This window comes from Carya illinoinensis, chromosome 10 (genome assembly GCF_018687715.1).
Source record: "Carya illinoinensis cultivar Pawnee chromosome 10, C.illinoinensisPawnee_v1, whole genome shotgun sequence".
Classification (NCBI taxonomy): Eukaryota; Viridiplantae; Streptophyta; class Magnoliopsida; order Fagales; family Juglandaceae; genus Carya; species Carya illinoinensis.
The window spans coordinates 123,699-150,601 of NC_056761.1; the positions used below are offsets into that span (position 1 = coordinate 123,699).

General features: G+C 35.7%; 2 protein-coding genes and 1 long non-coding RNA gene across 5 annotated transcripts; 1 reads left to right on the forward strand and 2 right to left on the reverse strand.

Moving 5' to 3' along the window:
* Nucleotides 1–5,433: 5,433 nt before the first annotated feature.
* On the reverse strand, nt 5,434–7,577 carry LOC122278317. Of its 2 annotated transcripts, none has more exons than XR_006229325.1 (2): nt 7,351–7,577; nt 5,434–5,775 (listed from the first exon to the last, which is right to left on the reverse strand). It is a non-coding gene; the product is annotated as an uncharacterized LOC122278317 (long non-coding RNA). The 2 variants fall into 2 exon arrangements; XR_006229326.1 differs by having other exon boundaries at nt 5,434–5,813.
* A 265-nt stretch (nt 7,578–7,842) lies between these two features.
* On the forward strand, nt 7,843–18,996 carry LOC122279445 (PHD finger protein ING2-like). Of its 2 annotated transcripts, XM_043090125.1 has the most exons (8): nt 7,843–8,173; nt 14,446–14,528; nt 14,619–14,690; nt 14,787–15,019; nt 16,320–16,383; nt 16,669–16,925; nt 17,051–17,089; nt 18,335–18,996. In XM_043090125.1, the coding sequence occupies exons 2-8, from the start codon at nt 14,483–14,485 to the stop codon at nt 18,443–18,445; spliced, it is 822 nt and encodes a 273-aa protein (XP_042946059.1). In that variant the 5' UTR covers nt 7,843–8,173; nt 14,446–14,482; the 3' UTR covers nt 18,446–18,996. The 2 variants fall into 2 exon arrangements, with proteins under 2 accessions (XP_042946059.1, XP_042946058.1); XM_043090124.1 differs by lacking the exon at nt 7,843–8,173 and having other exon boundaries at nt 14,308–14,528.
* LOC122279456 (protein SRC2-like) lies at nt 12,570–13,405 on the reverse strand. Its single transcript, XM_043090137.1, has 3 exons — nt 13,295–13,405; nt 12,846–13,242; nt 12,570–12,807 (listed from the first exon to the last, which is right to left on the reverse strand). The coding sequence occupies exons 1-3, from the start codon at nt 13,403–13,405 to the stop codon at nt 12,743–12,745; spliced, it is 573 nt and encodes a 190-aa protein (XP_042946071.1). The 3' UTR covers nt 12,570–12,742.
* Nucleotides 18,997–26,903: the final 7,907 nt, after the last annotated feature.

Genomic DNA, 26,903 nt, shown 5'->3' on the forward strand with positions numbered 1-26,903 from the left:
AATGTACATGGTGTAAACCAAAAGGAATAAAATAGAGAGAGCACAAGAGCCTAGAGGTAGAGGGGTATTGCGCGAAATCACAGAAAGAGAGAAGACGAATCGTGTCGCTAAGAAGTTGCCAAAATTGCTCAGACTTTCAAGCATGAATGGGTAAAGAATCACTGAAAGAAGAAGAAGAAAAAGTGTGAAAATTATTTTGGTAGTTACGGTGTTTGGATACTTGAAAAAGTTCGAAAAAGGCTGGAAAGTGTGAAAATTTTGAGAAAGCTGATAGGGAAGACTTTTTTAGGCTGAAAAGTGTGCAAGAAGATTCACAGGGAAGATGAAAAAGAAGAGAAGAAGAGCATGTGTTTATGTACGTACGAGAGAAGTACTATGGGGGCAGGGGATTTCTTTTACCTGAAGAAGATGCAAACTAATAGATAAACCAAACGCTTTGTTTTTTTATTACACATGGATGGATGTGTACGCAAGAGGTAACTAGAGCCGTGTGATATGGAGAGTTTGTCAAAACAAAGGACTATTCTTGCTGTTGTTAGGAGTGTGTCCAATGGTTTTCAAGCTGTTGAGTTTTGCTATACCTCTCAAGAGGCAAATTTTGTGGCACACATCCTGGCTAGAAGTTGCAAACATGGGGAGGATACTATGGGGGTATTCTACCCTTGAGATTGTTAGATAGAGTGTCATTGTTGAGATGTCTATATAAATGTACTTGAATCACACTATGTTGGAAAATGAATGAAGTTCTAGTTATAAATAATAATAAAAATAAAAATAACACTATTTGCAATATTATTACAAAAGTAAGGATTTCAATAACAAATAAAAACCAAACAAACAGATACACAAAACATATTTTCCAACATTGTTAAATCATACTAGCTTTGGGATAACCCTATTATATCAAACCAAGTGAATCAATGTCTTGTTCTTTGTAGGAAAAACAAAGAGCTAGTTCAAGATGGAAGGCATCAATCACATACCTTACAAGACCTTGTCCATGGAGTCGTCGTGGTGAGGGTATGAGACCAATGACATTTAGGCTAAGATTTAGGGATTGGGGTGCGGTACTTGTAGAGTTTTGTGGTGGTGGGCTTCGTAGGTTTGGCCATGATATTTTTGCAGGAAATTTTGAAGTAGAAGGTGCCAAATCGACCATTTTTTAAGAGATTGCAAAATCTCCACAAAGCATGTGGGCAGAGGAAATTTGAATCTCTAGCTTCTGGTTGTACCCAAAGTTAGGGGTGTGCAAAATTTCGAAGTGTTCAATTTCGGCCGACTCCGACGGAATCGGAGGGTTTGGAAGTCGGAGTCGGAATCAGAGCAATTCCGACTCTGTAACGGAAGTCGGAATCGAAATCGGTAAACCACAGGTTCCGAATTCTGAATTCGATTCTGACTTTTTTTTTTAAAAAAGAAAAAACAGATGCAAAACGATGCCGTTTTTCCTTTTTGCATCTGGTTTTTGTCTACCTATTAATTGGAACGGCGTCGTTTCATTTAAATGAGAACGACACCATTTGAATCACGGCTAAATGGCCTCCGCGAGGGCTATTCTTCCTCTGTTCCTCACTCGAGCATTTCTCATTTTCTCCCCTCACTGTCCTCAGCATTTAGCTCAGACTCATCTCACCGACGACGCCACAGCCCCCCATCGACCATAGTCCGCCGTAAATTGGCAGAGGTTGCCGTCGCTGCAGTGCCAAATTGCAACCAAGATTTTCCAATCAGTAAATTTAAATTTTTGTATTGTGTATTTATTCCAAATTTTTGATATTATTTATTTGATAATTGGAAATTGGATTGTCTATTATTAGTATTTTTTATTGTTCTATTTTCTACGTTGGTCGTGAATGTATTGAGGAGGATGATGGTCTTTTTCAACCATTGTTTGTTAGTTTGATGGACTTTGAAGGCTACGGCCTACGTGTTTGTGGAAATGTCACAAAGAAAGTCAGTAACACGATTGTATTTTACTTGTATGAGTTATTGACATATTGTATTTTAATGTTCTTCTATGTTGTTTATGGGTTGCTTGAATGCAGATTTCTGGCCAAATGGTGTTTTAATTTTGGTTTCAAAATTTTAAATTAACCGTTCTTGTAGCACTTGTCAAACCTAAGAAAATGTGGATACAAAACAACTAGTCTCATTCTCGCGTGACTAAAATGAGGTATCTTGAGAAATGTGAATATGTCATCTTTGAAACAGCTTTGTTTTGAATGGCATGATCTTGAGAACAGCTTTGTTTAATTCATGTATCTTTCACAATTAATGACTAGACCAGAAATTTAACGTTATGTGTGTGTGTGTATATATATATATATATATATATATATATTGAGGAGAGAAAAAGAATAAAAGAAAAAGGAAAGAGAAAATGATAATAAATCATGCTAATTCTGATATTTTCATTGCATGGTAATGAGCATTACGTAGTACTTCTGTTTAATTGTTACAAGATCATTAAGCTTGTTATATTAATAGTTAAGAATCTTAAGATCATTGTATAATCTTATCTTTTCATTTAATTTATTAATAGTTTTGTAATTGTGGTACGTACGTACTAAAATTAAGAAATATTAGTGGACATTTTTAAATGTTAAAATTGGCCAAATATATATATATATATATATATTGTAATATTATATATAAGGTTATATATATATTATAGAAGGTGTGATATCATGATTAGGGCGCTCGTAATAATTAATTAACAATGTTATGACAGATACAACACATTCAAAATACATGTTTGGACATATTTTTAATTAATTAGTAATAAGTGAGCTCCTTGCATGTTTACAATTGTATAGCCTAATATGCATCTTCCAACCAAATATATATTAAAAAAATATTAAAAATAAAGTCTTTGTAATGGCTATATATGGTGATAATGAAAAAACTGATCAATCAATGAACAAACCTATAGCTATATGACACATAATCCTGTTTTTGCCTATAAATAACAGTACTGATAATACTGATGTCTTCACTTCTTTCTTTGCACCCCATATGATCTCAACTTAGTCTCGATCTCTAATTTGATGATCTTGCTCGTTGCATGTGTTAATCCAGCCTTTTTCAGACTATCAAGCCTAGAAAGTTACGGCCAATATTCTTGCATGTCCGTGGATAAGTTTTAATATTTGATTATTTTGTCGTGAATTATCTTAATTTCAAGATCAATCCGGCCATGACTTGATCTCTTGGAGCTCGATCTGCACATTAATTAGCTAGCTAGCTGTTCATATATATAATATATCCTTGTTAAACAAAGTTGTTCTCATTCTCACGTGCCTGTTAATTCGATTGTCCCGGCAATATATCTAGCTAGGTAGAGAAAATTCCCAGTTATAGTGCAAAATCATCGAAAGATGGTGGCAGACAAAAACGGGTCCATGCCATTGATAGCTATTAGCTACACGGGTCTCGATTGATCATCTGCTTCTTATGATCCAAAAAAATCCGATGCTCAGTTTCTTTAGCATTACATAGCATATAACAACAAGCAAATCAATAATAGAACACACACACACACTGACACAAACACATACTTCGAGTCTTGGATGCTTTCCAAAGTTCTTTGTCACCGTCTACCGTGGAGGCCCTCGTTTGTACACAGAACTGGATCAGTGATACATACATCCCTTGGACTAGATAGCATTGGCATTGATGATGAGAGCTATAGGCTTGAAGATAGTAACCTTATTTTACTTTTTTTTATTATTATTATTGATTATTTTAATTGTTTTTATGATTTCATAAATTTATTTAATTTATATTTTTTTATCATTTCACAGATGTAATTGTGAACCTCAGTATAGTTGCCGATGAATGATGGAGTATGGATAAAGATAAGTTGATATCAGAATTAACTTAATCTTTTATTGGTATTAATGGTAATTAAATTTTACTTTTACTATGTCCAATTTTCTGTATCAATATTTGGTTACATTTATTGATTGAATACTTTTTTATCTTAATTTTAAGTACTTCAAATGACCACGTACGATGCTGCAAAGTGCAAAGAATGTTTTTTATTTTGGTTGAATCAAAATGTTTATTTTTATGGACTGTTTAATCAAATTTTGAAATAGGCTATTATTCCTATTATTAATTGTTTAGGACTTTCTGAATTATGTATAATAATTAATTATGCAGTCTAACGTGTTCAAACATATTTGACCTTTTGCATTGAAAATATTGTCCCTAATACTCGTTGTACCAGGAAAATTAATTAATTATACAATTTAATGTGTTCAAGCTTTTATATATTTCAAGAAAATGAAAATAAAAATAAAATCTATACAAAAATACCTCAAATTAATAAAAACTAAAGTTTCACCTTTCAAGTACTAAGATAGCATCACTATCACATACAAAAACAAAAAAGAGAAATATTAATAGAGTAGAAAATACTTAATACGTATTCAAACTCCATTCAATAAAATAATTCTTATTTGTTTAATTGAGAAATACTAAACAAGAATAATTTATATATAAAGTGAGAGTTTTTATTAAACAAGGATAAAATAAATTTAAAAAAAGATAAAACATATCAAAACAAAGAATTCGGAAGTCAGAATTTCGAATTCCGTTTGGATTTTGGAAGTCGGAATTCCGTTCGGAATTAACTCTGAATTCCAAACAGAATCAAACTTTGATTCCTATCAGAATCGGAATCGGAACTCAATTTTGATTCCGATAAAAGTCAGAATCAAAAGTTTGACGGAGTCGGAATCGGAACACAGCCCTACCCAAAGTAATATGGGCAAACTTGAATCACGCGGGCACAGTAGAGTTTATGAAGGAACTTACAAAGCAGGTGGAATCATAGATGAGTTGCACAGCAGGGATGCATGACATGATTCAATTGCAGGACTGGCGGGCTTCCCAACCACCACACCGGCAAAGCATCATGCACAGAGATCTGAACACCATCATTGAACGTTTGCTCCCTTCATTAAAATTTTTTCCATTTCTAGGTTACCATTAAGATTTTTTAAAAGAAAATTTTAAGTTTTAAGATTACAATTACTCAGCTGCCGATTTAATTATCCCACACAACACACCTGATAAGGGTGTGCATCCGGATCCAGATCCGGATATCTGGCCATAACCCGATCCGGATCCGGATTTCGTAATCCGGGCAGTTATCCGCCCGGATTGAACCCGAACTCAATCCGGACGGATAACCGGATTCAATCCGGATATCCGGATTTTTTTGTTTTTTTGGCTTTAATCTGGATGTCCGGGTTTTGTAATTTTTTTTTTAAATTCTAAAAATATCTTTATAACTTTAAAAAGAAATTATAGCAATTGTTTTTTAAAAAAAATTCTGATCTCATATTTAAATTGCCCAGATTTTTTTAAAAAAATAATTAAAACACTTTAAAAGACTTTTCTAAAAAAATAAATTGAATAACAAAATAAATAAAAATGCAAACTAGATAATATTTTTGTTACATCACAATGCAAAACATAAATTTACAAAAAATAAAATAAATAATAATACATCACAACTAATTAAACTAATACAATATCATAACTCTTCACATCTTGAATCTTGAATTTGGGGGAAAAATTGATTTCTTTCACCTTGATCTGGTAAATGGATGGCTTGTAATCAACAAATTAAGAAGCAAAGGACTTAAGCACAGAATTAAGCCTGTAATCAACAATTGGATGGCCTGTAATCTGACCTAATTCTATGTCCCAACTGAGCATTCAGCTAGCCTTCTCAGAAAAGCTCCATCAATTGCTGCGATACATCTGCATCAAGTAATCAAGTATTAATTAGCATCCAGCACCTACATCCAATTGAAATAACATGTGTAAATTTGTTGTCTATGTCATGAATTGATATTGATGCTGGGGAGACTTGAGAGTTTTTTGAGGGGTTCAAACTCAGATCAAGATCCCAACAATGATTTATAAAATGAAACCCACATATAAGAGATGAAGCTGCTTTTAATAGATTGAAAACAACCAAGAAAGAAATAATAAGCATCAGCAAACCAACAAACAAGTAACTACTGCTCCAAATGGGTACTACCAGCAAACCAAATAATAAGCATAAGCATTGAAGCATGAAAACAGAAAAATTCAATAACTACTACCAATCGAACCATCAATCCAGGAACATGTCTCAAGAACACCATAAAACAGAAAAATTCTAAAACCAAGGAAACTGAAAACACCAAACAATCATAATGAGGAACATATCATTTTACAATTGCCCTACCTCCTCCATTTGAAATTTCAAGGAACACAAATTAACCCACTGTCACAAATTGGATGGCTCTGACCTAGAAAGTTCTGTGTTTTTTAAATAAAATCTGTGATTAATACAATACTTGATGTCCATTCTTGACAATTTTAATTCATTTTGACCTCTACACTTCACTAGAAAAGACGTTCCTAGAAAAATAACCCAGTACAACTTTAATAAATATGTTTATAACCTGTAAAAAATGCAGATAATAAAGAAAACTTTAGAAGCAAATATTATCAAAGATATAACTAAAATAGTGTCCACCATTTAATCAGGGTTAACTACTGGTCCTCGAGTTTTTACCCTTTGTCAAAAAACTCCCGAGTTTTCAAAAATGCAGAAAGTGACCCATTGAGTTTACCATCTCCTTTTGCAATTTGTTTGCTTTTAATACAATTTCATCTTCTCCCCAAACCAAATAAAATAAACCATCATTAACAACACTGACAAAACATGCATATCATATGGTTAAAACCAAACTATTTAAGGCCATAAACATAAGTCTTACAAGAACCCTCAAGGCTCGAAAGTATCAGTGCACAATAAAACCATGGTCAATAAATCATTTATGCTAGTTAATCTGAACTCCTTTTATTCTAAAACACCAAGGTCCAATACTAATCAAATTCAAGTATCAGATAATCCTTAGTCATGGAAAGATGTTGGTTGGTCAAGGCTGGACTAAACCAATAACTACATGGGGTTTAAAAAACGTTAACATAGATGGAATGTTTCTAAGCATTCTCTTAGAAGTAAACACAAACTAAACCACAAAATACTAAACCCAGAACATCAAACACAAACCCAAGCAAAAACCAAACACAAATCAAACATTTCGGGATCAGTCTTAAACCCAGAACATCAAACACAAACCCAAGCGAAAATCAAACATAAATCCAAACATTTCGGGATCAGTTTTAAACCCAGAACATCAAACACAAACCCAAGCGAATATCAAGCACAAATCCAACAGACCCAAGCGAAAATAAACAAAAATCCAGAAAAAATGAATCCAACTAAACCGAGAGAGAGAGAGAGAGAAGAGAGAGAGAGAGAGAGAGAGATTAGCATACCGCACGGCTAGGGTTTTGGATTCAACAAACTTGAGAGTTAAGAAGCGAGAGACGAGTGTTGAAAGGAGGATTTGAGAGACTTAAGATTTGAGAGATGAGTGACGAGAGATGGACAGAGTTGAGAACTTGAGAGAGTCTGAAGAACAAAAGAAGTGAAGACTGGAGGATTCGAGAGAGTGACTCTGACCCAGAGACGGCGACAGAGGAAATGCAATTAACCTAGCACGAGCATAACCGGGTTATAAACTCGGAAGAGAGAGAGAGAAAAAAAAAGTGCATAACCCGGTTACGGATCCGGGTTATAAAACCGGATCCGGTTACGGATCCGGGTTTTTCTCAACCGTCCGGATTCACCTGGATTCTGGATTTCCGGACAGGACCGGAAAAAATCCGATCCGGATGAACACCTCTAACACCTGACGTGTACAACCCGGTTTAATCCAAGTCACGGTTTTTGGCTCACGGTTCAACGAGTCCCTCTTCTCTCCCGTTTCGTCTTTATTTTCTCCTTTCAGAATAGAAATCATAGATTCGTAATGGCTTAGGGGGCTCTTCATCGACATCTTCCTTTGCAACATCAACTAATTCAAATTTCTGAAACTTCAAATTTTGTCTCTCTTCTATATGATGTCTCTCTCTTCCTTCCCTCTGAACTCGTCTCTTCCCTCAAAATATTCCTCAGAACTCATCCCACTACACTCTTCTCTTGCATACGTACACCAGATTTGTAAAGTGGAACCACATCATTGTAAGCTTCCTTGATTCTAGATCTGTCCAAGAGCTTAAAGCATGCACACTTGATTTGAGAGAGAGAGACATAATGGTAAGCTTCCTTGCTGCGAAATCAAACTTTATGGTTCCCCAGTATACTGATTTTGGTTGGTTAGGCATGATTTAACCAGTTTGTGTAATTTTTTGTATTGAGGTTGTTTTGTGATAATTTTTGCTTGAATGTATGAGTATTTTTTTGTGCCCATCAACTGTTTGATGGAATTACGGACCTAAAAGGGCTTTGTGTGTGTCCAAAATTTGCAATCTGTGTGTGCCTATCAACTGTTTTTTGTTCCTTATGGTTCCTTTGAATTGCTGAATTGGTAGCCCCAAGAGAGTATTGCACTCAGTGAAGTTCCTGACTCTCTTCATGAATTGAACGTTAGTGATTATATATTAAAACTTTCTAGCTACATATCTGGCCACAGTGATGGTTTTGAAATTAAGGTAGAAGATTTATAGTTGATTATAGAATTGATTAATTGCATGTTTTATCTTTTATTTATTGTCCCTATTTTTTATTATACACTGCCTTCTTTTTTCAGGCCTTTCCACCCAGAAAGAGCACAATGCTCCATCAACTTAAAGTTTCCATTTAACACAATTATCATACAGTACCAAATTATTCATGCCCAACAACCTCTCTCCTGTTGGAATTTCTTGTTTTCATGAATTCTATTTGTTGAAATACTTACTGTATGTGGCTATTCTTACAATTCTTGCTCAGATTTTCCTTCCAATTAAACACATGACACGTTGCAATCTATGTGCTAGATGCAACATGTGATTAATGTAGCATACTGGAAAATCCCAACAATTTAGAATAATAACCTTATATCCTTCACAATATCCATATTTCTGAGTTTCATTTTAGCCCAGTGATGCACCCATAACTCAAAGCCATTATCATTTGCAGACGTATATGCCAAAAGCATCGTTGACAGATGAGATGCACAAGTCTATGCTAATTTCATGTTGTTTCTTCTATATGAATCTATGCTAATCCATCACCAAATATTTTTCTACAAGTCCAAAATCCCACAGAAAAAGAGAAATATATTAGAAATGAATGTATACAATATTTTTCTACAAGTCTCCCTTACAACGTGGGGGCTTATTATTTTTTTACTCTTGTTCGCGATGACATTTGCTTTGACCTTAGTTGAACCAGATTTTGATTTAAGTGTTAAAACTTTCATCATTGCCTGCATTTGTGTAGAATGAGTTAATCCAAATATAGGACTATTAATATAACTAAGGGTAAAAACACAGTTTTGTTAAACAAATTGTTATTCAAACTTTATTTCTTGAAATTTATTATCCAAGTTTTACATATTTATTTTCTCTCCCTCTTGCTAAAAAATAGATATCCTTTCAAGACTTCATAAAGTCTAAAGATATCATTTTAATGAATTTCATTCATTAAAGTCTAAAGATATCATTTTAATGTAATAGAAAAAAATTAAGGTTAGGAACAAGAGAGTCTATATTTTCCAAAATAGGCTTTACTAAATAGTGGGATATTGTTTTCGAATTATCGAATTACTATTTGTTTAAAATAATCAACAATAAAAATTAGACCTTATGAAAATAGAATAATTGGATAGTATTTAATATTATTTATTAAGGAAATGAAGGCAGATAGATAAATGGAAAATTGGAAATAGTGCAATATTCTTGCAAAACAGATTTCAATTGTGGTCAAAATATATCCAACAAAATTCAGCCACCAAAAATGCTACTCAGCTGCTGGATAAAATTAATAAAACTCTATCTGTTGAAGATGTAAGAAAACAGAGTTTGTTCTATGTTCCCACTCAATAAAAAGAAGATGAATGCTCAAACATATTTACAAACCTAGAAAAAACATTAATACAATTATCATTTCATAGTTTCCATGTCACAAACACCTTCAGTTCATTTAACACTTGATACTCTGTAGATACGTAACAAAGTAACTTTACACTTCAGTTATCATTTCACAGTTTCCATTTCATTTAACACCTTCAATTCATTACACAAAAATTCAGGAAAGTAATAGATGGGCAACAGAGACACAGACAACAGAGAGGATAGAAATTGGAGGTGGAAACATCTCAAGCTCCAGTTAGAAACTTTTGAGGAAACTAACGTCCACTTTCAATTGGTTCCACCTAGTTATTGTAGATGAAAATTGTGCACTTGTTATAGGAAAAAAAAGAAGAAAAGAACTTCTAGATTTGTGCAAAAAAGATAAACTCTATAGCTTATCAATACAATTTCCATTTCACAAAGAACTTAAATTCATTATAGAAATCGCACTCAACATAGTTCACTCCATTCCTTCCATTTAATTCACTATTTTCATACATTGAGATCATCTACATAATATACTCATGTATTGAAAATTTTACAATGACAAGTCACGGCAATGGTTTTGCCTATTAAAAATCTGGAACCTCTCCCCCACCCTAAAAGAACAACTACCAATCCTAATTTTCCAAAATAGCACCTCGTGACACAAAAAAAAATCATAAGCTTCAACTATGGAGAAACATTTCAAGCTTCAATGTTCAAAATAACAACATCAACACTGGTATCTACCCTAAGCTTCAATATGTACCAAACTAAAAATTATAATTTGTAGAAACAGAAAAGAAGCCCTAATTTTCACAATGACTTGCTAGGAATCTTGAATAAGACATGAAATATCTCAGCTTTATCCATTGAGCACCACTAAAAACGCAGAGGAAGCCATTGAAAGAGAGCTTAAAGCAACGGCATTATCTTTGGGGGCATAGTTTTTAGAAAAGAACAAATATTTGAAGCAAAAGCTAATGAAAAGAGATTTACCTTGAGAGAGAGAGAGCTGGGCTACACAATCTGAGGTCGATCTTGGTCAATCTGTAAAAAATGAAAGTTCTGAACAGATCATCGGCAACAATAAAACTTTTATTGGCGGTTAAGAGAGAGCACGGAGGAGTATGCTGGTGTGGTAGAGCACACACGAAGGGTGCTGGCATGCTGAAAAGGGTAGGGGGGCTGGAGAAGATTTCGAATGGCGGGGATGCAAAAGATTTCGAATGGAGGGGGTACTGGATATCCTTTTTGACAATCTCACCAAAACGCACGTTTTAGTAATTAGGACGAAAACAAGAAGAAGAGGAAATTCCACCTAAGGTGTGCGGTGTAGGCAGATATATAAAAGTTCTCATTCGGTAGACTTTTGGATTCCAAATTCGAAATCCCAAACATTTCTATTTAGGAAAGAGTTCTTCTACGGAATAACAACTAGAGCAGCTGCATACTTGCACACCATACGTGGTGTCCTTTTTTTTTTTGTTTTTTTTTTTAATAATTCAAAATGTGTGTTTTTAGAAAATGTATTACAGTTGGTTTTTTGCATTTCGAAATTTCGAATTCCTCCCTCCCACGAAACCCCTCCTACATCGCCCGCGTGACACCCTCCTTCGCCCAGCGCCATCGGGAAGACAACAAGGGGAGCGGGAGGAAGAAGGGGTGGAGATAGGAAGAAGTCGGTGTCGAAGTCAATCAAGGCAGGGCTCCAGTTCCCCATTGGTTGGATCGCTCGGTACTTGAAGAAGGGTTGCTACGCCCAGAGAACGGCACAGGGGCTCTGATCTACCTCGCTGCGGTCCTTGAATATCTTGCCGCTGAGGTACTTACGGATCCTACAAACATGCTCTTTAGCCCTTTTCTCTCTATGATGCTGTGTATCTCAATTGACCATTCCCTATGTTTGGCTACTGAAAATTTGCGAAAAATCAGATAATGGCATTTTTTTTTTTATTTGCTTTACGTTTTGTAAAAACGTAAGTGTGAGGAATTTGAATGTTTAAATTTCAGATCCGGGAGCTACTTTCGAATCCGAGAAGGTCTCCAAGAAAGCCTAAACTTGAGAAAGATAAATAACAGAAGTAGTAGTTTTCTTTTAGTATTACAACAAGCCTGGTGGTTTCTCTTACCCTTTTCGCAAGTTTCTGTTGCGGAATTGTAAATGGTAAATTCAAAATTAGTTAAATGGAAAGCTGCTTGTTTTCTTTATTTTTGCTGGTGTCCAAAAGGCGCCCTTGCCTTGTGTGTTTTTCTTTATTGATTGTTGTTAATTTCAAAGACAGTGCAAACCACCTTTCGGCTGAAGCCACTTTCTAATTGGGGGTAAATTTCATTGAGGTTCCTTCCGTCAAAGACCCAGAATAATCTCGAGAGGATGGTTCATTCATCTTCTTTTCTAAATATGTACCATGTAAAATCATCTAAAGAATGAGAAACAAAAGACAATTCTTGTTGATAGGAGGCTATGAAGAAAATGAATTCAAAGACGGTGCCATCTTTGTGCAAACCAGTTCTGGACTTATCTAGTGCTAGCTTAGCATCATTTGCAAACAGATTGCTGCTAAGTAAATAGTTATAACTCCATCGAACTATCCAAGCATAGCGTTATTTTTTGTGTAGGGATCTCACAAAAAATAAAATGAAAAGTTACATTGAATAAAAATATATACACCCAAAAGCACATATTATTTATTACATCCTCGTTCTTCCATCTACATGCCCAGAAATCGCTCTATCTAAAACGAATTGAAGACAATTAAAAAGTGTCAAGACAAATAAATAACAATTAAAAATCAAACCCATCATCAAAACCAGCATCATAGGAAGCAACATCCGATATCATGTCTCCAACTAGCAACCCACCCAGCAATCTTGCTCCAAGCCCCAACGCCATCCCTCCCCCCCCCCCCCCCCCACCCAATTCTTCTTTGGTTTATGTGGCTGCTGCACCAGCGCCGCATATCCACCGTACCCGTAAGCCGGCTGCAGTGGATACCCGCCAGGCGGAGGGTACTGGGGATACTGTGGGTATCCCCCAGGTGGGTACCCAGCATATCCTGGCGCAACCTGTGGGTGCGCATACGTTGGCTGTGGGTATGCTCCCGGTGGCGAATACGCAGCAGCGCCACTTGATCCAGCGGCATAGCCCACAGGGTACGCCATAACCGACTCTGCCTGCTTAATCTCAGGCGCGGTGAACTTTTCATTGAACTTGTAGGAGATATCCAGAGTTCCCTTGGTCTTCCCAGATAAGGTCCTGACGCTATAAGTAGCATGTTTCGTTACCTTGGCATCGCAGAAACCGTCCAAAAGCTCCTTGGAGAAAAGATTTGAGGTAGTGGTTGCCGTTGATGTTAACGAGGGCGTAGACATCCATTTTGGAGAAAAGATTGACGTCCTTCAAGTCCTTTGCAAACTTGATTACGATATCCAAAGGCGTGCACTCCATATTGAAGAAGAAAAAGAATATTATCAGGGAAGAAATTCTAGAAGACGAGGATTAAAAGGATTAAAACCGAAAGCTGGGGAGAGAGGACATCGTGCTTTCAGACTTCTCAAAAATCAAATGTTTGCCAATGCTGAGGGAGGGAACGGAAAGTTAGAGACAATTTTATCATTACCCAACGCCACGTATGGTGTGCGTCTGGCTACTCCCAATATTATTCCTTTAGGAAATAGCTGTAGGTTGAGGGGGAGAAGAGAATCAGGCGTGGGAAAGGATGGACAGGGGAGAAGGGGTTGAACTTCGTTTGGTGTTTTTTGTTTTATATACTAATAATCTAAAATTACTTCTTTAATTATTAAATAAAATTATTAAAAAATAAATTAAATAGATAAATATATAAAAAAAAATTATAAAATATACTATTCTTTTTACTTTTAGAAGAAAAAGCAAAATAAGTTAAAATATGCTATTCAGGAAAACATGTGCGTGAAACAGTAAAATAAGTTAAAATTGAAATCAAAATAACTCTCCTGACCGTTTGGTTACAAATCATCTCTATGTACAAAACGAATTGAGATGTTTTTGTCTCAAAACCAAACTACACCTATATATCTCTCCTATGAAATGAATTAAATTTGTTATCATTAAAAAAGCAAAAATAATTAGAGAATTTATGTTTTTGTATAAACAACGTTCTAAATTCATTCATTCTCAATTATATGTATCATATTTTAAATTGGTTTTTCTCCCAACCAGTTAAATTATATATATTTAAAATTTATCATATCATTAAATATGGACGAAGGTTATAAAAATTAAAACGAAGAAGAGTATTATTATAATTCGAATTTTAAAATTTAAGTTAGAAGTCGATAGACGTATCAATTATAGCAGGTAAAGTGAATTTATGGACAAGAATTAAATGCTCAATTGGATCCAGATCCATGACGGGGAAGCTCTCGTCTGGGGGTGTTAAAACGTGATCCGGATTTTAGATATTTCGTTCTTGTTTATCCCCTTGGTTAAACTTCCTGACCCTGCAGATATACCCCAGACGGAGAACAAGTAGAATAGGAGGAAATGGCAATTGCGCGAACCGGGGTGTACGTTGACGACTACTTAGAGTGTAAGCTTCTCTGAAACCCCTCTAATCTTTTCTCCATATTTTTTTCCCAAATTCATTCGGCTAAAAACCTAAAATTTGAAATTTCTGCAGACGCAAGCACTTTACCCGCTGAGCTTCAGAGGCTTCTCAATACCATCCGAGAACTCGATGAACGTTCCCAATGTAATGCTCCAATTTCTTCAAAATCGTCAATAGATCAGGCACTATTTTTTGTGTTTGCCAATTATTTTATTATATTTTATTATTGGGGGGTGAAAGCGATGATAAACCAGACGGGGCAGCAGACGAAGTACTGCTTGGGACTGGCTTCACAGAGCTCAAAGAAAGGTAATAGTAATAACAGCTGTTCTTACTATTACAATAACAATAATAATAGTCAAGAAGACGACGTGGCAATCGAGAAAATGCGAAAGGATATCGATTCGAGTCAGGATAATGCATTGAGTTTATGCACCGAGAAGGTTTTGTTAGCACGGCAAGCTTATGACCTGGTAAGCTTATTTTATTGTTAATGGTATTGTATTGTGCCTTGGGGTTTCTTCAATTTTATCGTTCTTCTCTTTAATTGGTGGGCAATTTTCTATGTTCCATTGGCTTTTGATGAGCAAAGGTTTCTTGCTCTTCTTTGCATACCTGGAATGTCTCTAGTTCAAGATAGTGTCAACGATTTTGCTTTACTTGTAGTTGTAGGTATTTTCAAACCTGTGGTATCAGATATAGAAATAGGAATAACAATTGGACTATATGTGTTTAGGGCTAAAGGTTTGTTGGAACTTGGATTGCTGTGCTCATAAGTATAAAAGTAAATAATAGAAGTGATATTAAATGTTTTCTCTAGGGCTTTCTTAAATTAAAAAGGCCACCATATCATTACAATTAGTGGTAAAGGCCTTGGTCTTGGAGTATTACTCCTTTCAAGGTCTAAGGTTCAACACCTCATGATGCAAACAATCCTTTGGGTCATGCCCCCCCGGTGAAAACAAGCGATTTTAACCAGTTCCATGTAGGAAAACTTCTGAGGGTGCAGTCCACGGGACCGGAGTTTACTATGTAGGGGTGGGTCCAAAGGGCCCTGCCTTGGAGAGGTTCCCTAACATTTAAAAAAAAAATCATTACAATTAGGGCTGGGCGTCCGCCGTCCACTGCTTGGGCGGCATGGGGAAACCTCCCCCCCCCCCCCCCCCCCCCCCCCAAAAAAAAAAAAAACCAAAAAAAAAAACGATAAAAGAAAGTTAAATTGAGCCCTTTAAGGGATAAGTTTCCAAAACTCTTCCAACTTCCCTTGCATTTGTCCCTTTTATTGTGTTTAAGCTTACAACACTTCTTACACTTCTTAATAGGCGGCTGCTTTCTCACCTTTCGATTTTGTTTTTTTGAATTTATTGAGTTGTGATTATTGCATAGAAATATTTAGTCCATATATAAAGCCCGCAAAATTTCATTGAGTCTCTCAACTGGATACCCCATGATCCTACATTTTCTTCTCCATCACCACTTATCAAAAAAGAGAAAAAGAACAATTTTTCTCCAATCACTAAACCAGTTGTCATACCACTGTGTCTGACATCAGTTCAAGCACTATAATTTTTTTATTTTTTTGATAAGTAAAAACAGTTCAAGAACTATATTGCATGATCTAGAGTCAGTTTTGTGGATTCCTTTTAACCTGTAGCTTTTTGTTTTTCTTTGGCTAAGTAACCTGCAGCTTCATATATTATGGGTTTTGAACACCCTCCTCTATCACTAGAGCTTACATAGTATCATATATTTTTCATTTTGCATTTGCTTCAGATAGATAGCCATGTAAAAAGACTTGATGAGGACCTGAACAACTTTGCTGAAGATCTAAAGCAAGGTAGGTAAACTTCAATGTTATCTTCTATCAGGTCTTCTATGAGTTTGAAAGAATTATTATTTTTTTGATAGGTAATAGAAAGCTTTATTAAGATAAAGATGGGTTTGAAAGAATTATAATCTCAGTAGGAAACCATTAAAGGTTATTTGACTGGTAGCACATAAAAAACCCCCAAAGAACCTATGCATCCACTTCTTTTTGCACAAAATTATCTGCTTAGGTAGAGGCAAAGTTAGTTACACACCTTATGTTTCTTTTCTTTTCATCTTTTCCAATTTTCTTTAGAGGGAAAAATAGCTCCAGATGAACCAGCAATTCTTCCCCCACTACCTATAGTCCCTAAAAGTGAAAAACGCAAGTTTTTCTATGGAACACCTCAATCAAAAAGGATGGATTACAGGGAGAGGGAGTGGGATCGCGAGCGTGATAGGGATTTTGAGCTCATGCCACCTCCAGGAAGTCATAAAAGGGAATTTGCAGCCCCAGTCGATGTCGATCAACCTATTGATCCAAACGAACCTACCTACTGTGTTTGTCATCAGGTCCTGACTTCTATGTTAAATCCTTCTAGATTTTACTTTCAAGTTCTTTTGGAGATTGTTTTGTGATTTATTTTCAGCTGCTTTGGTTCATTTACTGATGTGCTATAATTATCTGGATCTTTTAGGTGTCATTTGGAGATATGATTGCTTGTGACAATGAAAACGTGAGTCTTATTTTCTTTGCCTTATTTTATGTTTTTTGGGCTATCTGGTTATGATTTTTCTTAAGGCTTCTTTTGTTTAGATGGCACCAATGCATGGGATAGAAAACCTGTGACTTCTTTAAAAAATTTGCAGACCCCTGCTAAACCAATTCTCTTTAGATTTATGTTTTAATACCACTATTGGCACCTGTGTAAAATGAAAGGAGCTTGGGATATCTGAAAACTGACACCTTGTAGTTTTTGGATTGTTTTTCTTTGTACGAGGAATGTTGGCGGCATTTCCACTTATCTGAATGATTAGTGTATTGGTCCTAGGGTGTTACGCCTATTTTTTTCTAATTTATTTTGCCCATATTTCAAGCTAGTTTGTTGGGTGAAATTTTTTTGACGATTATCCCTTTATTTACCCCCGTTATCTTTTTAAAATTTTAAGTGTTTTTCATAATTTTACTTTGGTATTTTTAATTTAAGTAAAAGTTTTTTGTAATTTCATTTTTGCAGTTTTTAATGTTTATTTTTTTTTTCTAAGTTGATGTTTTTATCTGAATTTTGAAATTTTATTTTGTAAGTATTAATTTTTTTATTTGTAAATCTTTTAACCTAACTTTTTTAAAAAAAAAAAATAGGTTATTATGTTTTTTTTAGTTATTTAAGTTTATATTTTTGTTTGTGTTTCTTTTCTGCGTTTAGTTAATCTTTTTTTTAATTATTGGAGTGACATGTGGACATTCTTTTTAATTATTTTCTCCATATTTTTTAAACATTTTTGTTGAAGTGGCATGTGGACATATTTTTTTTAAAACTTTTTAACCTTGATTGTGCATTTGTGATGCGTGTATCTTGACATTATAAGTGATTGCCACGTAGTAATTTTCGGTAGTAAATTAAAGAAATGTAGATGGATGAAACTCTTTCAAGTAGGTACGTACTGCAGGGATTGTTTTGAAACTTTTTGTTTTTGTTTTGTTTTTATTTTAGAGATCAGTTTGAAATAGGAGCAAACCCTGAGGACTTTTTCTAAAATTCTCTCATGAGAATGTAAAAGCATATTTCTGTAGCGGTATCCTAAATTAGGAGTGTATCGAGGGTTTGTTGAGCTTCTTATCTATGATTATATGGCAGGGAATTGTACAAGTTTATGGTTTATATGTCATCTTCATTGTGTTCTTGATACTGCTTATAAAGGATATTATGAATTTATGGTGTTCTAGTTGGTGGATTAGCTAACGTTTTGTAAGTTGACAGTGCCAAGGAGGCGAATGGTTCCATTACACGTGTGTGGGGCTTACACCAGAGACGAGATTCAGAGGAAAATGGTATTGTCCAACCTGCAAACTGTTACCGGAATGTCAATAATGTTGGACGATTGGAGCCTCGCGGTGAATTGGTCGCTGTTGTATTTTCAGGATCACTTTAGGAGGAAAAGAAGTGGGGACAAGTTTTTTCTTCTTTTCCTTTCTTTTTCTGAACAAAAAATATGAAAAAAGAAAGGAAAAAAAAACTCTAGTATGGTTGGTTGGTCTTGTTATTGACAAACTGGCCAACCACTAAATTCCCACAAATAGCAACCCTGTATTCATCGCTCTCCCCACAAAAAGTTGCGTGAATCTATTATGAGAATGGAGTGTAAATCGAAGCTTTGGAGTTTTGAGAATGGAGGACTAGATGTACTGACCCAAAAAAGAAAAATGGAGGGTTGATGTGTCCCTTAAGGATAGTTTGTTCTCGGGAGATTTTTCAGGGAAGGTCCATGTCTAATACACACCCTGGGAATGATGCATATCCTCAGGAGTTTGCGGGGCATTTGCCTAGAAATCTTAGGATTGGAATTTAGAGAAGCAGGTACTTGATCGTACACATTGTCATTACTTTTTATTTGTGTATTTCAATTAAACTTTTTCTTTCTATTTAGGGTGAAAACTGCTCATTAGGCGCGGTTTTTGGATAAAACTGGCGCTAACCGATGGGAGGAAAAACAGTGCAGTAACCAACCGTAACCGATCGATAGGGAGGAAAAAAATTGGCCGTATCGATTCTGGCGGTTTACGGTCGGTTCTCGATTCTCCCTAGTGGCAATGGTCGTTTGAGAGAGAGAGAGCAATGAAATGGAGAAGAAGGGAAAGTAAAAGACAACATATTATTGAAACGGTGCCGTTTGGTTTAATACCAAATGGTGCCGTTAAACCAATCGGTGTTGTTCTACTTTTTTTTTTTTTTTGGTACCTTATAATTAAATAAAACGATGCCGTTGTTTAATACCAAACGACGTCGTTTAATTTGTGTTTAAAACACAAATACAAGAGTAAAACGACGTCGTTCTACTTTAAGTGGAACAACGTCGTTTCAGATTGATATAAGTTTTAAAAAAATAATGTATTATTGCATCGACTGGTTCAGCGGTTTGAGTTGGCCTCAAACTGCGACCGAATCGACGACAATCGATTTTGTTAAAATGTTGCGGCTTGCCAACCAGTTCCTTGCCGGTTTCGGTTGGTTCTAGCCTCTAGCAGCCGGTCTATGTTGGTCACGGTCAATTTCACGGTTTTTTGTACATCCCTACTTTCTACCACGAATAAGAAATTGTACTTCATTATTTTTTTACAAAATTGAAGTTGATATTGTCAGAGGTTTCATGCAAGGCTCTTTTAAGTATACTTAAAAGTGAAACCTAGAGCAAAAGAAGAGAATAGAAACCATGCGGATGAGGTGTGGTATTGATGGGAACTTTCAAATTTGTAGTTCTATCATCAGCAACTTATAATGTTGGCACTGTTCAACATGACATTCTATATGTTATCTTGCAAATGTTTTTTTCAAGTCTACTTTTGCTATGAATTTGTGTTCGAGCTGATCAATGCTTCCAATATTTGGCAAGTATTATAAATTACGTTGTCATCTTCCCTTGTCCCTCTTTGAAAGCTCTAATTAATTTATGGAAGAATCTATCAATCTATTAGTTTGATCCTATATTCTTTTGTGGTGCTTATTTTGACCATTAACATCTTGCCCATTCCTCTTTCTTGTATTGCAGAGATATTCCTCTTTCTTGTACTGTAGAGATTTCACACTTATCTCAATGTTTATATTCAAGCAATTTTTGATCATGGTTGAATGCTTATAGTATGATTATATGACCATCTCCTCTCACGCGGTAATTCGTGGTGTCGATGTGCCTGAAACTCTCAATTATGGCTTAATTATAAGTAATTGAAAATAAATAATGTTAGTATTTACATATTTTGACATTGAGGCCATCCATAGGTTTTGGGTCTAAATCCACTATAAGTAGAGTTCTATTGTTTATACAAGTTTTCCATCTTTATAAAATTCTCTACTAAGTGATTCGATGGAGTTTTCTTTGGTCTTCGAGCCCTCTTGTTCTCTGGTCTTCGTTTTCTGTTCATGGATGCCAAAATTAGAATCCCATTTCTCTCTTTCCCTCTCCCTCTTTTAGCAGTGGCATTGAATTATGCATCTGCATGTGCAAAGTCATATTTGCATAATATGAGCTTAAATTCCTCTATATTGGATTATGCATCTATGCATTTTTGCATAGTTATGAATAGTATCTTTGTAAATTTGGAGATCCACTATTTACTCTTCAAATATTATTTTACTAATTATTTCCTTCTCCTCGCACTCTCTTTCTCACAACCCTTTCCTCTTGTCCCTCCCTTAACAATACAACAAACCTTCACCTTCATTTTATTATTATAATATATTATATATATTTTTTATCATTTTATTATATTTTTAATATAATATATAAAAAATTATAGTTTTTATTATTATATTTGTATTATTAATGTCAAATATATGCAATGGATGCTAATTGCAATATACATATATATATAAATTAATTTTAAGAAAAAAAATTAATAATAATAATAAATAATATTTTATTATTACAAATGAAAATTTTTCTTAAATGAAAAAATCAATTTCTAAAAATGATATTTTTACATATGATAATAACATAATAAAATAAACCAATATCAATGTTATTATAATTTATCTCCATGGTTTATGTCCCGTCCTCTAGCTTAGGTCTCATCTCTCTTGCTTTATGTTTCGCCTCTAACTTTAATTCCCATCATTGCTTTATGTCCAGTCGTCCTGGTTGGTAATTCTCTCTTCCTCACTTTCTCTTTTATACGTTGCATACCTGACCTTCAATCTCTATATACTCTTTCGTGGGCTTAAATATTGCATTTATTTTACCCCAAACAATGTTATTATTTGTACAATATATTTTCTACTACTTTTTATTTTTTTTCTAATTTTTCGTCCATAGCAAGGAAAAACATCGATCTATTGCATTCTGGTCCTCATTGACCATCACGTGCCCCACCATAGGCCTCCTCAGCTGCCAATCTCTCTTGCAACAAAAACAGAACACCAATCAAATCAGTGCGTGACCAACATGCGGGCTTAAAATTGCGCTTGGATCTCATGCGCATCCGCACCAAGGGGGCCTCATGCTGCTACGCATGTCATTTTCAGGACTAGCAATCTCAGATCCTTCGGACCCGACAATTCCTCTCTCTCCTAGCTTGATGAGTGTCTCCCACACGCAATCACTGACCCCAGCGGTCATCTTGTTGGGGACTTTGGTCTAGTCTCCAAACATTAGGGTCCACAGGTCTCACGTCGCCTTATGATGATCGAATGTTTCTTATCGTTTTGCTTGGTCTCGACTAGGATATGGCAATGAAGGGTTCCTAAATTAATGAATGTATGGTGTTTAGTCATGGATTTGATGATGATAATGAGTTCGGATGATTTAAGTAGTGAATTTGTGTGTTTGATGCGACGTAGGATGGTTTGATGATGACCCTTAGTGTTGGCAACACTTGAGTGACATTTAGAGTTGGTATGGTGAAGTGAGGCTAAGGTTTGAATGGTAAATGGATAGGGTTGCGAATTTTGGAAGAGTTATTTTGGGTAGTCTAGGGTTTTGGATTAGGTCAAATATGAAATGGATCTTAGGATTGGTGATGTGTAGGATGAGATCCAAAAATGTAGGAATTAGAAGCTAGGGTTAGGTGGCAATTAGACCTCCTAAAAGATAGGAATGTTGCAATTTCTAAAATGTAGGAATTTGAGATTTGAGATCTAGATGGACAAGGCTGGCCGAAAATGAATAGGGAGAAATGGAATTGATCTAATTTGGTGGGAATGAAATTGGAGTGAGTCAATTAAGGGCTATTTACCAATCACACAAATTATGAAAAATTGAGATGAGAGAAATTAGGATATAGGGTTTCGGCCAAGCCAAGAAAGCTATGGCCGAATTGCTCAAGTGAGATCTAAGTTTATTTTGTGGCTTGTTTGGTTGTGGGAATTGGGTGTGGCGTGTAGGCTTGAGATGGGGCTAGGGTTTTGTGGTTATGGGAAAATAAAGGTGGCGTGAAAGGCAAAAAGGCTAGGGTGGCCGAATTGTGTTTGGCAAGTGGGATTTTTCAAGAAACCTCAAGAAAAACTTGTAAATATGTGAGAAAATACATGAACACAAAAGATCTTGAGATCTACCACACAAGGCCAAAATCCCAAGGAAGGATTCGGCTCTTCACAATGATCCAATCAACCAAACTCCAACACAAAATCAAAGAGAAAACTCCAAATAACAAAGAGAAATCCAATCAAACTTTGATTCACGAATTGCACAAAGATTGAAAGAATTCATCAAAATATATTAAAAGATAAATAGAATCACACCTATTCACGAATTGCACCCCAAGAAGCTCAAGTGCAAAAGCACCAAACGATAAATCCAACCTCTATGGCCGGCCACACAAGTGTTCAAAATGACAAAAGATGCAAATGAAATGACTAAGTGTCTTATTTATAGAGCTTACAAGTTGGAAACTCCCAAAAAGGCCCCTAGCAAAATAAATTAAATAAATAAATAAACTAAAAGCAATAACATAGTGATAGACGGGTCATGGTGGCCCATGACATGCCCCAACCCATGGATGGGCCATGGTGGCTCATGATGTGCACGGCATGATGGTTGGCACGGCCCATGGCTCGTTGCTAGGCGTGGCATGGTACCACACATGGGTTTGGGTTGCATGGCATGGCATGGTGTCATACGTTGGTCTGGTGGTGGGCACGACATGGCGTTGTGCGTGGCCTTCTGATGGTGGCCTGGTATGGTGCCAAGCCTAGGCCTAATGGTGGGCACAGGGTGGTGCCGTGCTGTTACTGTGAGGCCCAATCAGGTGGCTTAGGCATTGGTCCTACATGGCCCTGGCTGGTGGCCTGGGTGATGAGCATGCATGGTCCAACCTGATGGTCTGAGCGCTGGGGCTACAAGGTACGGGCTGGAGCCATGCGCTGGATCCCGGTGGGCATGCCATCGTGCCTTGCCTGCAAGGCACAGGCTGGAGCCGTGCGCTGGATGGTGCCAGCATGCCATGGCCAATGTTGTCAAGTGCGTGCCATGGCGGGGGCCATGGCATGATGGTGGTATTGTTAGGGGCATACTATGGGTAGGGCCATGGCGTGGCTGTGGGCGTGCTGATGGGCTGCTAGGCATGCTGATGGTGTTGGACATGTTGATGGTGATGGGCATGCTGGTAGCCCATAGGGCTGTCAAGGCATGTCAATGATAGTGTCAAGGCAAGGCCCATGGGGCTATCAAGGCATGCCAACAGTAGTGTCAATGGGCTATTAGGGCTGAGCCATAGCTTAGTTAAATGGAAAGATGTGAGTCATCTTCCAATTGACCTGTGTCATTCTCGTAATCTTCCTAGAGTCTGCACTAGACTCCTAAAGAAGTCCTCCAAAGCTATGCTTAACCCCATAAGTGGCCCGATCTCGGTTGTCCATGCATGTCTAGGACATTGTCCTAGGGCGATTTTTGTTGGGATGTTTACACATTTGCCGGTGAATCAGTACATCTTTAGTTTGCTATCTCCCTATATTTTTACTTCCCCTAACTAAGGATCGTGGAAAAGAGATAGTGTGAATCTTTGGCAACCTGTCCAGACCAACAAAATACAGCACACAACTCTTCACTACGACTTCCAGTCGCAGGCTTACAATCAGTTTTCTGACTGCATCAAAACCGATTCAAGTGGCTTCTTCTTGTGAGAAATGGGTGGGAGTCAAGTCATTAATCCCAGATCTTTCTTTTTTTCTTGTATTGTATTTGCTAGTTTGTAATGAATATTGAGGCCTCCCACCTTGTTGACTATTGTATCATATAATTGTTAATTTTATATATAATATACTTGCTTAGGAAAAAAAAAAAAAAAAAAAGTAAAGAAGAAGATCTTCTAGACTCCTAGGAAAGTCATTTGCTCTCCCCAGGATCCAAATCGTGGGAACTCAGATTTTCCTCATAGAGCAGAAGGTTCAGAAGCCTATCTTTTGGCAATATTAATTGAGTGGAGCCAGAGTACCAAGTGTGGCCAAAATGGTTCTTCACATGATGTGAACTGTAATGGCGAAGAAAATGAAAGCTTATACGGCAGTGATGAGCAGTTCCTAGGTGCCCTGAATCAGTTTCGTCAACTGATGATGTTCTTACTGATGCTGATTTTTGCAAGTACCTCGTGTGGTCATTCCAACAATTAAGCTGAAACTCGGAGGCCTCGCGTTCTGAAGACTGCTTTAAAATTCCTTTGTGACCCTTTTATTTTACTTGTATTAAAAAAAAAAAGTACTCACTCCGATACTTTGGATCAATACCTAGGATGAAGGCTACTATCTTGTTCCGACTTAATGCTCTCATAATAATGATTAATCATTTCAATTTGATGATAGGTAGTCAGGATTATGATAAATTTCAAGAAAACCCTTTTTTTTATTAAAAAAAAAGAAAAAAAAAATTTAAATCAGGGTTTTTACTGGAGGATTTCAATGCTATCCTATTAAGGAATATTAAATCATTTCAATCAAGATTCGGTTTGGATACAATGTTTCATAACATCTTATCATTATAAATTTATCAAATTTTTACATAAAATATAAAAATTAATTCAATATTTTCTAATTTCAAAATAATAATAATATTAAAAATAATATTCTAACAATATTTTATTCAACTTTCATCCCAACTCATTGTTCAAATGATATCTTAGTGTTGGGTGTTACATGCCTTTTTTTTTTTAATCCATGCCTTTTCTTCTAAGTACATTCTTGAATTTTTGCAGTTTCTTTTTAATTTTTCAATTGGATTCCAAACTTTTCCGCTATTAACGATAAGGGAAATTCTACAAAATATACTTTCATTATACTCTTATCCTTCTATGACGAGGTGACATAGCTCATCATTGACTCAAAGAGAATGAAAAATGTTATATGTTATATGATGAGGTAAAAGTAGAATAAGAATATGGTTTATAACATTTCTTTTAAAGAAAACCTAGTCTTAAGATGAGGTGATCCGCATGATTAAGTAAATTTATTAAATGAAAATATTATATATAACTAATTAGCTTATGAAAAAACCAAATTAGCATATCTTGAGGTATTATGCAATAAATATAGAGTAATGCTAAACAAAAATTCCAAATAGACAAATTTTATACAAACCCTTCGTAAAAAAAAGTTGGTTATACTAATAAAAAATAGTTTTTTTTTTTTTACACTTATTTAGGGTATGGTCTACTTTTATATAAAGGCTTACGCGAGACTTATACCAATCATTTTTCATAAATATAATATTTAAAAGAGTTTATTTCTAAAATGGTTAAGCAACTTGATCTTTTAGTCCCCTACTCTTTCTTCTATGTCAATGACGACAAAGCTAGTTTTTCCTTGCAATCCTGGTTTACTTTTTGAGAAATGATTTTTGAGGCTTACTTTATGCTAACAGCTTGGTATTCGGGAATTTATTGGGGAAACAAATTCTCTTTGGTTGTGAATTGGTTTAATAATAATTCCCAACTCCCTTAAATTTATATTGATATTTGGGACGATATCCTTCAGTTTAGAAATGTTTTTCCTTTTAGTATTAATCATATCTACTGAGAATGAAATGTTTTAGAAAACAATTTTGCTAACTATGGAGCTCAGGGCCGCACAGTAAGTTTCTCCTCTATTTTTTAGCCGCCCAAACATATGATTGGCCTTTTTGTTTTTTTGAAAAGAAAGCCTTCATTCATATAACTTCAGGATTACATCTATTGTCAAGAGAACTTGTACGCATAACCTCTAAAGGCCCATCTTCTAATCATATCATCTCGTTCTCAACCGTTAAACCTAATTTGGCTGTTGTATGAGCAGCATTATTACAGATTCTAGGAATAAAATTAAGACTCCACTCTTGATGAATCTGTAACTTTGTCTTGATATCTTCCGTAAGTTGGCCATGCCATGAGTTGTTCACTGATCTGGAATTAACAGCATTTATTTACCACTTTAGCATCCCCTTCAAAATCAACTTGAGCCAAGTCCAGCTCCAAACATAACTTCATTGCTCTCACCATAGAGTTTCCTTTTGCTTGACTAGCAGAATATATATGATCCTTTGCTGCAATAAGAGTTGCATGCACTGCTCCATCACTATCTCTTATAATTATTCCAATGCCCATTGTTCCATTTTCCTTATCAAAAGCGGCATCAAAATTAACTTTAAACCGAGACCCCACTAGAGGAAACCAATATCGCTGAACTCTCCCAGAATGGACCCTCTCTAATATCCTGGTATCTATTTGGTGCACCTGTTGGAATTGTGATAATTCAATAATAGCCACCTCAAAAACATCAGTTGGACTTTTGAATTTGTTTTTAAAAATGAAATTATTCCTTCTAAGCCACAGCTGGTGTAGAATAGCAGAATTATGCTCCACACTTTCCTTTG